Source organism: Triturus cristatus, chromosome 7 (assembly GCF_964204655.1).
Source record: "Triturus cristatus chromosome 7, aTriCri1.1, whole genome shotgun sequence".
NCBI lineage: Eukaryota > Metazoa > Chordata > Amphibia > Caudata > Salamandridae > Triturus > Triturus cristatus.
In genome coordinates this window covers 865667101-865680272 of record NC_140590.1, presented here as the reverse complement: position 1 = coordinate 865680272, position 13172 = coordinate 865667101, and the positions used below count along the sequence as shown (strand labels likewise).

Below are 13172 nucleotides of genomic sequence, written 5' to 3'. Positions count from 1 at the left end.
CGTTCCAAGACCTCCACACTATTATTCTCTCGCTACTTGAGGGTCTGTCGGTGTTGGGGGGCGACTTTAATTCAATGTGCTCCGGGGAACTCGATCGGCATCCCCCTCGTGAGTTGGGGCCTTCTTCCCATGGATTGCCAGACCTACTTGAGGCCATGGGACTAATAGATACCTGGCACACGTTCAACCCCGAAACAAAGCAATACACATTCCACTCTGGAGCTCACCACAGTTTATCCCGCCTCAATTACATCCTGGTTCCCAGCTTTCATACATCACACATTCCGGAGGTCCGCCACTTAGCTAGAGGCATCTCCAACCCCTCACCGCTTTGGGCTCACTTTCTCCTAGACCACATGTGGGTGGGCCGTGTCACCCCCATCAATCCTTGGCACCTTTGCAACCCAAAAATACGCAAAGATCTCCTAGTCGCAACAGATAGCTACTTTACAGACAATGTGGGCACCGTGACCTCTAGCCAAACACTCTGGGAGGCCTTTAAAACGGTGATCGGGGGAAAGCCCTGTCCTTAATATCAGGTCACAAAAGAGAGCAGCAGAAAGCAGTGTCCGATATAGAAACTGACATCCTTAGGCTTGAGGGGGAACTGGTGGAGCGAGACTCTCCAGAGACGCTCCAATTACTGCGGCTTAAGTAGTCTGAATATAAAGCTCTTGTCACAGAGACAGCTCGAACTCTGGGACAGGAAAAGCTTGGAAGAATTTACGATTTGGGAGACAAAGCAGGAAAATTGATAGCTTGGCTGGACAAGCGAGAATGGGCAAATAGACTGGTCCACGATGCCTTTAACACTAACATAGTTGAACCCCAAGACATAGCTTCTCAATTCGCCGCACATTTCGAAGCGGTATATAGGGCAGGGACGCCCTATGCCAAAGGAGATTCTACCGAACTGCTAAGAGACATTACACTGCCCACCCTCACTTCAACTGATAAGCAACTAATGGATAGTTCTCTGACCACAGATGAAATCGCCCAGGCCATTAGATCGCTTCAAACTGGTAAGGCATCTGACCCTAATGGGATACCCATAGAATTATATAAACTCTGCCCGGACAAAATATCAGCTTACCTTAAAGCCATGTTCGGGACAAGTAGGGAGTTGGGGGAACTTCCGCTAGATCAACGCATATCTAACATTGTTGTGATCCACAAAGAAGGCAAGCCAAAAACAGACTGTGCATCATATCGGCCCATCTCCCTTCTCAATGCTGAGCCGAAAATCCTTGCGAAGGTCCTTGCTAATTGCCTGGTTAAAGTCATATCAACTCTCATACACTCGGATCAATCTGGCTTTATCCCACGCCGGAATAGCGCATTAAACCACGGGGTGCTTGGCAGAGCAAATATGATACGCGAACCAGCGGTTTTGGTTTCCCTAGACGCTACTATGGCGTTTTATATGGTTGAGTGGCCTTATCTCTTCGCTGTACTCCAGAAGCTGGGGTTCCGTCCAGGGTTCATCGGATGGGTTTGTCTCCTAAATGCGGCTCCACTAGCGAAGGTAGTTGTCAATAATAAGCAATCAGACACCTTCACTCTGAGCCGGGGCACCCGTCAAGGTTGCCCGCTCTCCCCCCTTTTATTTGCCCTGGCACTAGAGCCGCTCGCGGCATGGATCCGACAGGATCTAGTGATCCGAGGATTCCGCTGGTCAGCAGACTGGGAAGATCTGATATCGCTTTACGCGACGACATACTACTTTACCTTACCAACCCTCGGAAATCTCTAATTGTCTTAATGGACATTTTGACAGTGTTTGGGAGATACTCCGGATTTAAAATTAATTGGGCTAAATCTCATCTGTATCCTCTTTATGGGGGAATACCTGCCTTGCCCTCCAACTGCCCAATCCAAATTAGTACATCGGGGTTCAAATACTTATGTATATTCGTATCCTTGAATCCCATACTCCGATATAACAATAATCTCCTTCCCCCTCTCCACCGTCTGCAGCGGGACATCGACAGTTGGAGAACTCTCCCATTGTCCCTCTTAGGGAGGGACGCCCTTTTCAAAAGGATGTCCCTCCCTCGCTTCCTCTATGCCCTACAAAACTCACTAGAAGCAGTCCCCCCCCACTTATTTTAAAGAAATTGAAAGACTCCAGAGGGAGCTCCTGTGGAATGGAACGCCACACATAGCTCTCAGCAAATTAACTCTGAAATGGTATGACGGTGGCATTGCCCTTCCTGACATTAAGAAATACTATTGGGCTGGCCGCCATAAACCATGGCACCCATGGAACCCCTGATGACCCTGGCTATCGAATGGACAGGTGGCTGCTCCCTGGTGGGAACTATAATAGAGCACTATATTCCAAACCTGTTCGACCTGCACTAACGGGGCCCACTGGGCATTCGATAACCGTCTGGCGCACCGCCACCAGATCTCTGGGTTGGGAGGGTAAATTGACATTGGCCACCCCCTTATGGGAATACGCGAAGCTGGGTCATCTATGGCAGACAAAGGGTTTCGATAAGTGGGATATGATAGGCATCTCCCGCGTCCAAGACATGTGGGAGAAGGGTGATATAAAAACATTTGCTTCCCTGCAAGAGCAACATGACCTGGCCGGCTCAGAACATTTTCGCTACAGACAAATACGCCATGCCCTGCGCTCGGCCTTCCCCGGGGGTTCCCCCCCCCAGAGTCCTCTCCACTGGAGAGTAGGATATTGGACGGACACCTCCCTGAGAAGTCTATCTCTTTGATTTACAATAAACTAATACATAACATAGAAGACCCTCTCACACAGCTCCGACACAAATGGATGGGGGCCGGTACTGAACTGGATGACGAAGACTGGCAGGAGGCTGTGTCATCTCCCAGGGTGGTGGCTATCCCTGCAAGACTGCGACTGGTCCAACTTAAAATTTTACATAGAATATATATTACGGGACCTAGACTAGTATTGATAGGGAGGGTGCCCACGGGAGACTGTCGTAGGCGTTGTGGCCAGCTGGGGACGTTCCTACATATCATCTGCGAATGCTCACCTATTCAGTCCTACTAGAGAGAGATTCATGGAGTGGTGGGGATGGTCCTGGGTATCCCCCTGCTCCCAGAGGCGCGTAGGTGTTTGCTCAATATATGGGAGCCCACTGACCTGAACGCACACCAAACACAATGGGCCACACTTGGTTTTATGGTGGCTAAAAGGAACATAGCCCAGGCTTGGGGGGCAGCCGCCCCTCCAACGCTGAAAGACTGGAAGACCAACATGGATTGGTGCGTGTTCCGTGAAAAGACTGTTTATACGGCCCGAGGCTGCCCCAGGTAGTGGTCCCGGATATGGGGGCCCTGGAATCACTACAGAGGCGGCCTTTTTACCCCGCCATTGCAACTAGCCCTTGATGACATGCATTCTCCTTAATTAGTCCCAAAGTGTACATAGTGCTATGTTATTGCTAACTTTGTATGTGCCTGATTGAATTATCTACATTATTGTAATGAGCCCTAAATTCTATTTGAAGTCGATGACTGTTAAAAAAAAATAAAAAAATACTCTTTAAATGGGTGTGTTCAGCACTTGGCAACCCACCTTCTGTATCGCGGTGCCTCAGAGTTGTATTAGCAGTCAGAGGACTGTGTGTTTAGTATTGCCTATTTGGCAACTTTTAGGCGAGCCAAGTGCACCCCGTAAATTTTCTTGGGTTATCATTATACATCGTGAGCCATACAAAAAAAATCTCAATTACTATGTGATCTGTTGCAATGGATACAATTTTATACAGTGGAGTAAGACATAGAAGTCGTGGAGGTATTATAATTAACTAGACAACTTGGGTTTTGACAACAAAATTGTTATATTGTTAATAATTTAATTTTATTATTATTATACATTTTTTGTGCATGCTTGGCGTAAATGTTAATTGCAGACATTTACAGTTAGATTCAGCGTTTTTGGGGAGGGCTAAGACACAACTCTTAACACCTGGCACTGCAGAAAAAAACCCTCAACCAATGAACACATACTCAGGCAGCTGGCGGTGGAGGTGAGGTCACAAGATCCAACCATTCCACCCCACCTTAGTTATGCAATAGGAAAAAAAAACTCATTGGAGGAACACGTTTTACTGCAGATAATGCTACATACTGAGACACTCATCAATGCCAAGAAGCTAAGTTATATATATTACTGCAATAGGAATTTGTTCTGAATAACTGTTTTAAAAAAAACATACAAAATGCTCTGCAATGCCTTTTACCTAGTTTTTCTTTAAACCAGAACCATCAGAAAGTGAATAAAGAACAGTTTTCTTAATGTGATTTTTTTTTTTCCACGTTTCTGCAGGGCCATCAACATATTGCCCAACCGGGTTATTGGCAGTGTGGGACAGCATCCAGGGGAGCCCATAGAACAGCTAGCTCGGTCCCCAAATGGGCGCTTCTTGGCCAGTTGTGCCCACGACCAGCGAGTGAAATTCTGGGATGTCACCCCTCTGAGTACCATGCTTGTGGATGACTACCGGAAGCGCAAAAAGAGCCGTCAGTTGAAGGCATTAAGTCGCAAGGCATTTGGAGGTGGTGAAGACTTCTTTGCTGACTTGAAAGAGGAATCAGTTGGAGAAAAGAGCCAAGAAGGCGAGGAAGGTGGCACAAGTGATGAGGAGCAGAGTGAGAGTGAGGATAGCGGTAGCGACTGAACAGAGGTAGATTTTCCATAAGGGGGAACCGTTAGATTTGCTTGCAGGCCAGTGCCTCTGCAAAGCTGTAAGGCAACCTGTCCCATGCAAGGCCTAACAGCCCCAAAAGAGTGGTATGGCTTGGGCACAGACCATCATTTTAGGTTGAAAACCTGACTATATGCCAGCACTAACAGCTGTTCAGTAAATGGCCTCCCATATCGCCCGTAAACCCGCCACCAGTCTCACTCAAGGAAATACAAGTGGGTTCTCCTCTGAGATGTATGGGTGTTCTTCTGTGACAGCAGTACCTTTGCCGTGAGGTTCGCTAAAGTGGGCTCCACTGCTTGATGCACATTCACCACAAAAAATGACTTTTATGGGCAGGCCTTTCTTTTCAGTAAAGGAATAATGCAAAGAACCACCTTCATTGTATACTCTTCATGCTGCTGTCACACCTACTGACCGCACTGCTTTTTACATGCACTTTCCTAATCCTTAGCCTACTTTTTCTAATAATTTTTTATTCGATCTACCCGTCTGAAATATATTTTTTCCAGTGCAAGTCCTGGCAAATCACGAAATCTCCCTAATTACCCCTTCATATCTGCTGCATTGGTGTTTTTGATTGTTGGAAGGCGTTTGGACATTAGACTCCTCTCCCACCCCAGCATCTCTAAACTGACGCAGACCTGTCCCTCATGTCCTGTTTACTCTGCCCGTTGAGCAAGAGGGGGGAAACTGTAGGAAATGCATCAAGGGCCTCCCATCTTATCACCTCTTTCCACCCGTAACTAAAGCTGCTTTGGAAAGGAAGACAAGAAGTACTGGGAGACAAACGCAATGGCGGAGAGCACAAATCAATGTTTTACTTTTATCAGCAAATTTTCTCGGGAACAAGCAAATGGGGCTCAAGATGGAGTAAGTCAAGGATTTGAAAGATGTCTTGTATTTTGTTCATTTGCTGTGTTTACGTGTCTTTGAGCTGGTTGGTAATAAGTCTCCAGCTCCCTCATGACCTGGACCCAGAATAAGATTTAGTTGGGAGCTGGAGAAGAATGGATCACTCCAAAGTGTAATACCTCCACCTCTCCCACCCAAAAAAGAAGTATGATTGTGAAGGTTTGATGAAACGTATTCTTTTTACTTGGATGCGTGAGGTAACATTTTAGCACTTCTAGGCAGAGATTGTTTTTCCATTGGTTTGAAAAAAAAATTACAATATTAAAAACTGAGATTTTGGCTCTTTGTATGTTTCTAACTTCTTGTTGCTGCCTTTATGTGATTACATCATCCATGTTGATATAATGGTGGGCGATTGGTTCTGCTTCGATGAGTTGCTGTAATAACCAGGGCAAAAGCATCCATGTAGCCGAAGGAAACGTGGGCGTGCTTTTCCTCCATTGCACCTTCCACTGCCAAGTCCCTCTGATTGTATTGTATTGTAATTGCATTTATATAGTGCTTACTACCCCTGACGAGGCGTTGAAACGCTTTTTCGGCGAGTAGCACGTTACTCCAGAACCCAAAAAGGATTAGTGGTGAATTAGTACAGGGAAATGTTAAATTAATTTGAGCGGTGGAAATGTTAGTGTGTTATTTGGATTGAAAATGATAGTGAAGGGATAGAAGAGGGAACGGTTAGCATTTTTTCTAGAGCTTGCTACCCCTGACGAGGCGTTGAAACGCTTTTTCAGCAGGTAGCACGTTACTTCAGAACCCAAACAGGAATAGTGGGGAAATAAATATAGAGGAATATGAAATTAATTTGAGCGGTGAACATGCAAGTTTGTTATTTGTATTGAAAAATGATAGTGAAGTGATAGAAGAGGGAAGGGTTTGTATTTACATAGCACTTGCTACACCTGATGAGGCGTTCAAGTGCTTTTCTATGGGTAGCAATGTACTCCGGAACCCAAATAAGATTAGTGGTAAATTAGTATAGGGAAATATTAAATTAATTTGAGCGGTGGACATGTTAGTCTGTTATTTGGATAGAAAAAGGACAGTGGAGGGATAGAAGAGGGAAGGGTTTGCATTTACATAGCACTTGCTACTCCTGATGATGTGTCAAAGTACTTTTCTGCGGGTAGCAATGTACTCCGGAACCCAAACAGGATTAGTGGGGAATTAGTATAGTGAAATATAAAATTAATTTGAGTGATGGACATGTTAGTCAATTCTTTGGATAGAAAAGGATAGTGGAGGATAGAAGAGGGAAGGATTTAGAACATTTTTTGTGGAGCTTAAGCAGTAGGAGGAGGTTTGGCATGAGTAAATAGGAGGTGGAGGGGGGAAGAGTCAGAGGGAATGGTTTAAAAAGGCTTGTTTGGGAGATCTGAATAGTAAAAGAGGTATGAGGTTTGGGATGAGTTGCGAGTGGAGGTCGAGGATATATTGAGCGAGGTAGTAGGTGAGAAATAGGTGAGATTCTTGGAAGGGGTATTTTGGGGATCATAGTAGTAGAATGAGGTTTGGGATTAGTGAGAGAGTGTAGGTAGAGGATATATTGAGAGAGTTATAGTGTGAGTAATAGGATAATGCATTGGAGAGATTAGTAGAATGAGGTTTGAGATGAGTCAGTGGGGGTAGAGGATATATTGCGAGAGGTATTGGGGGAGATATAGGGTAGTGCATTGGAGATGCTGAATTAGAAGCAAATTATTAAATATATAGATACATCAGTCCATAGAAGGTATAAGGAAGGTAATGTATGTAGATTTAAGTTGTATTTAATAAACTCCCATTCAAGCGTTGCTGTATTTAAAGTTAATTTATATGTTATTATTTTTTTTTAAAGTGTAATTCAACAGTGACACAATTGTAGATGGATAGTTATGATATTGTAAAATATTTATTTATTCATGCAGTCACCTATATACATGTTAAACATAAAATAATATATCCATGTGTAATATGTACATTTGTTAAGCAGAACTAATGAATATATATTTAAAAACATATTTATTATACACGTTTATACAAAGCAAAATACATATGTAGGTACACATCTATAGTCCAAATAAATGGTTACTTACTCAGGGATATGCTGTATATTTATGTTTGAGTATGGTGGTTATGTCGGGAAGAGCCCACTCGTGAGTAGTCTTCTGAACATAAGGTAGGTATCTGTGTATCTTATGTTTGGGGGTAAAGAGTGTCATAGTTTGGCTGATTGAACAGAGAAGGATGTGCCACCTATGTTTTTTTCTGGCACGGTAGGATTTTGATGAAGAGCCGTCCTGTTAAATCTATCACTTTGTGGGTGATACAAAGCAGATTGAATGTGAATCTTCTGGCATCCGGTAACCAATGTAGGGCTTTCAAGGCAGGGGAGATGTGGACTTCTGGCTTTATATGTAAGAGTAGTCTGGCAGCAGAGTTCTGAACCCTTTGTAGTCTTTTCATAGTTGATAAAGCTGATCCGTGGTAGAGGCTGTTGGCGTACAGAGCAAGAGAGATAGTAGCCTGGACCTTTCGCGGAAATCCCAGGGTGAGATGATGGAGCCTTGAGGGACCCCTGCTTTTGTCAATTACAGTTTGGATGAGAAAGGGGGGGTATGAATGACATTATTTTTGTTGTGGAGGTAAGATGTTATCCAGTCGAGAGCAGTCCTCTCTATGCCGGCTTCGTAGAGTGTTTGTATCCAAGTGTAATGGTCAACCGTGTCAAAGGCCGCCGAGAGGAACGGTCCATTTGAAATTGGTGAGTTGTCGGGGTTAAGCGGGTTCAGGTTTGTTTTCTTTAGTAATGGGCATATGTGTGTGTATGAGTTAGGGGTGATGGTGCAGCTTGTGGGGCATGTTGTAAGGTTCTAAATTGTCCAATGGATGAGAGGTGGTTAAAAGAAAGTTGCTGTATTTTATGGTGTTTATTATTTGTGTAGTCAGGAAGGTGGGAGTGGGTATATGTTTCTAGTTTGTGACGCAAAGTATTATGAGGTGCTGTGTGCGAGAGATTTTGTTGTGCCAGTGTGTGTGTTATGTTTTGTTTTTGAGGAGTAGTGAAAGGGGGTGATGATGTATTTGTTTTCTGAGAGGACTTTGTATGTAAGTATTGTTGGTGACTGGAAGCTGCAATGTAAGGGGGCGGTGATGTGTTTTGGAAAAGAGAGTGTGTGTGATACGTGAGCGGGGAAGCATAAGAGTTACGAGTGTTTGTGTTAGATGTGATTGCTAAAAGGGGTAATATGTATGGTGCATCCGAGTGTAAGTGTTCTGTGGTTGTGTTGTTGTGGTAAAAAGAAGAGGAGGGTGTTGGTGGATGAAAAGATGAAAGGCTGAGTATAAGTTTTTTGGTGACAGTAAGATGTCTGTTAGGAGTAATTAGAGCAGGCAGTGTGTGTCTGGGTGGGATATAGTTACGTATGGTGTGGATTTAAGTTGTGTTTGTGTTGAAAGGCTTGGTTACAAGCATAGAGTGGTGTTTTATGTGTAAGTGAAGGTGCAAATTTGTGGGTTGGGGTAGATGGATGTAAAGGTGTGGTTTGTGGGGTTTGTAGTGGGTGATAAGATATTGAAATGTGTGTAGGGTTAGTTTGTTGTGAATGAGTAGAGTGCATTTGCTGTGAGTTTAATATGGCTGTGGATGGGGTTGGGTGGGTGCCGGTGGATGTGAAAATGGGCAGCATCTCTGGCCCTAGGTCTGACCAGTCTCGAACAGGCAGTTGCCCTAGTTCTCTCTGCCCTTAGCCTCGACATCCAGGCTGAGAAGCCCTGAACCCTGACCTTCCATAGCTATAGTGATCTGGTGACTCCTTCGGGCATTGGAAACCCTAGCCCTAACCAATCGCACCACTAGCCCTAAGCCCTAGGGCCAATGGGAGACCAAGCTCTTAAAGCCAATCACAGCCTTACCCCTAACAGTCAATCAGAAACCAAACACTAAGCCCTAGGTCCAATAGAAACCCTAGCCCCAAAAACCAAACACAAAATCCTAAACCTATCCACCAGTCAGACCTCTATCCCTAACCCCTACACCCAATTTAATCACTGATCAGGGACCAATCAGAGCCCTGGACTTATCATCCAATCAGAACACAAACCATAATCTCAATAGAAACACCAGATACAGCCACCAATCAGTGCACAGTTGTAACTTCCAATAGCAGCTTATAATAGGTGCATGTGACCTCAGGAACAGGCTACTGGACAGGGGGCTGAGAGCTGCTCCTCAATTCAGAATCTCCTTGGAGACAGACATGCTCAATCCACACTCTGGATTTCTGCAGGCAATGGCCTAAACTAGGCCTCTAACAACACTGCTTTTACAACACTTAAACAACTCACTCTCCTAGCTAAAAAATGAGTGCCCTAATCACTTTGCAAACACAGCGTAAATACTAAGAGCAGATTACTGCAGTCTCAGAGCACACTTTGCTTTGTCTCTGAGGTATCATATGTCTGTTTCTTTGGGGTGGGGTGTTAATCTTGTTTCACTAACTTGCTGAAAATAAAGGGAGCGGGGGGTGGATTTCTTGCACACGGGTCTGAGCACAGATTAGGGGAGAAACTAGGAGTGAAAAATGAAACTGTCACGGGCTGATAAACACAGCACATTTTCAGCTACAAAGCCCACATACAAACAAGTGAAATTGAGGCAGTTACAAGCAAGTTAAACAGTAGATTTTGAACTACCACGCCCACAATACAACAGGTAAATCGAGACAGTCATGGGCAGGTAAAACTTCAATCTTTTGTTTTTGTTTTAAAAAAACCTTTATTAAAGTCAAGAAGCATTAAACACAGCATAATGCCTACATCCCTGAGTGGGCCGGCAATGCAATATAGCATGTTAATTGTCATGTAGGGTGCAGAGGGAATACACAGCAAGCCGCCTACAACCACAGCGGGCCGGCCGCGTAGAGTTGGATGAGGGACACTAGCATCGATAAGTAATCTTGCATCAATGATCTTCTAGATAACAACAACAAACAATAAAAGAACAGTACCACTTTTATGCCTTCTGGGGGTAAAACATGCTGACGTGTATGAATGCATTGTGCTCCTTGAGGTGTGGAATAGGGGTATGTGGAGGTCCATTTTCTTCCTTACCTATTATGTTTCGGCCAGGGATGGGTGTTTCTCTTTTCAACGTTCGTCTCTGAGTTGGGATTCTTCTTCATTGGTTCGGGGGTGACGGTAGTGTCTGCGGTGTGTTCCAAAAGGTATGTCTGGAGGGGGGCCCAGATATCCTGGGGCGGGAGGAGGTGGGTAGGAGTTCCACGTAAATGTGTAATTACTCTTGGCAGTAGATGAGATCTTGTAACTAGTCTTTAAATTTGGGCACCCTTCTCCTTCCCCACCTACATGCAATCCTTCGTTTAGCGAGGAGGAGTGCTAAGGAAGGAGGAGTGCTAAGGAAGTGTATCTTCGTATTTTGACATCCATGGGTTCTGTGTAGCCTAGGAGTGTGGTTATGGGGTCAGCAGGAAGGTGTGATCCAGTCATGTGGTCCAGTGCTGCTAATACTTCAGTCCAGAAACCACGAACAGGCGGACAGTCCCAGGCTACGTGTGTGAAATCCACTCCCTCACACCCGCAGCGGTCGCATCGATCAATATCGCGAAGGCGCAATCGGTGTTATCGCGCAGGTGTATAGTACAGACGGTGAATATATTTGTAATGGATAATACGAAACTTGCTGCTAGCAGAAATGTTTCCCGTTTGTCTACAGCAGAAGGACCACTATTCGTTAGTTAGCGAGTGTCCCAGGTCCCCTTCCCACCTGTCCCTGGTGAAGGGGAGATCATATGTTTTGTTCTTCTGTACTGTACGATTTAGCAGTGAGACCACATGTGAGGGAGCTGTTTGTTGTAGGAGGGCGTGTAAGGGGAGCATGATGGGGGGTTCTTGTGGGAAGCAGGGAGTGAGGGTTTTCACATCTTGGCGCAACCTGACGTAATAAAACCGCTCCAACGGGGTGGGAGATACGGAGCCAAAGAATTCTTTGCTGGTGCGGCACCTGCCCCTGATGTATAGTTAACCCCAAGTGTGAATGGTAGGCAGTGCATGGGGTCGGGGCCATGTAACTATCCTCAATCGCAAGGTGAGGCATATAAGGAGGGGGGTGTATTCAATATGAAGCAAAGTGAGCTTGCGCACAGACAAGGGTCAGGTGAGAGTGTCCCATCTCAGCCTGGCTTATTTACCTCCCCAGATGAGTCGTATAAGCTGAGTTTTGACCGTTGAGAAAAAATGTCGGCTGGGGGCGTAAGGGATATTAGTGAAGAGATAGAGCAGCTTGGGCAGTACTACCATTTTTATGAGAGCAGCCCTACCTGCCAAGGATAGAGACAACACAATACACCTTGTGATTTTTGTCTGTTAGTGTATCCAGTGCCCGGCCGTAATTGGCCCTCATCAGTTCCTCTCGATTGCAGGAAATAACTATGCCAAAGTATGTGAGTGTATCATCGCACCATGTCAGGGGAAAGTCAGGCGTGAAGCACGGGGTGGAATCGGTTAGGGGATATATCTGAGATTTGCCCCAATTGATGCTGACTCCAGACAGACGACCAAAGAGTATGAATAATCTAAGAATTGGATTCAGACTTTCATCTGGGTTTCGCAAGTAAAGGGTTATGTCGTCCGCATACAGGGAAATTAATATTTGTCGTTCTGGGTAAATGAGAGCATGATCTCGAAAATGTTGGCGGACCTTGGCAGCAAGGGGCTCAATAGCTAGAGCAAATAAAAGGGGGGAGAGGGAACACCCCTGCCTAGTTCCTCTCGCTATTGTAAAGGGGGATGATCGCGCGCCATTTACCATCACAGTGGCCCGCAAGTCAGTGTATAGCAGGGTTATCCAGGCCAGAAATGGGAAAGGAAAGCCCATACGTTGTAATACAAAGGCAAGATAGTCCCATTCCAGGAAATCAAACGCCTTGGTGGCGTCCAGAAAAATGGCAGCGGCATTCATGTCAGGGACTATATCCTGAAGGATCGCAAATAGAGTACTCAAATTGTGGGAAGTACTTCTGTTTGGTACAAACCCCGATTGGTCAGAGAGGACCAATACGGGCATAAGGGGACTGATGCGAATCGCAATTAGTTTGGCTAGGATATTGGCGTCAACATTGAGGGACAGTGGCCTGTATGAGTTACCTTGTGTAGCTGGTTTCCCTGGCTTTGGTAAGGAGATAATGAGTGCTTTGCGCATGGTGCGGGGCAGAATACTCGATTCCCAGGCTTCTTCGAAGACATGGCGAAGCACGGGGATGAGCAAGTGACGGAATGTAATATAAGATTCAGCCGGGAGGACATCCGGCCCTGGAGCTTTGCCCGATTGTAGTTGCATGATAGAGGATATGATTTCTTCATCCTCGTGGTGCGCAAGGAGGAATTCCCTCTGGCTGTCACTTAGCCAGGCGACGGCCGTGTCGTCAAAAAAGGGGTGAAGTCTACAGGGTGCGTTCTGTGTGTTTTGTATAGGTTTTTGTAAAAGCGTTGGAATACGTCCACTATATCTGGAGTGTGTCTGTGAAGCTGTCCATCATAATTAGGCTTTCCTGTTTTCAGTTT

The 13172-nt window shown here is 45.2% G+C and overlaps 1 protein-coding gene across 3 annotated transcripts in view; it reads left to right on the top strand.

Moving 5' to 3' along the window:
- The window catches only part of WDR55 (WD repeat domain 55), a 191441-nt gene extending 185550 nt beyond the window's left edge, over positions 1-5891 (top strand). For all 3 annotated transcript variants that reach the window (XM_085617805.1, XM_085617807.1, XM_085617806.1), the window contains one exon: positions 4319-5891. In XM_085617805.1, coding sequence (XP_085473931.1) covers positions 4319-4670 — 352 coding nt within the window. In that variant the 3' untranslated portion in view covers positions 4671-5891. The remainder of the gene's footprint in view (positions 1-4318) is intronic.
- The last annotated feature ends 7281 nt before the right edge of the window (positions 5892-13172 follow it).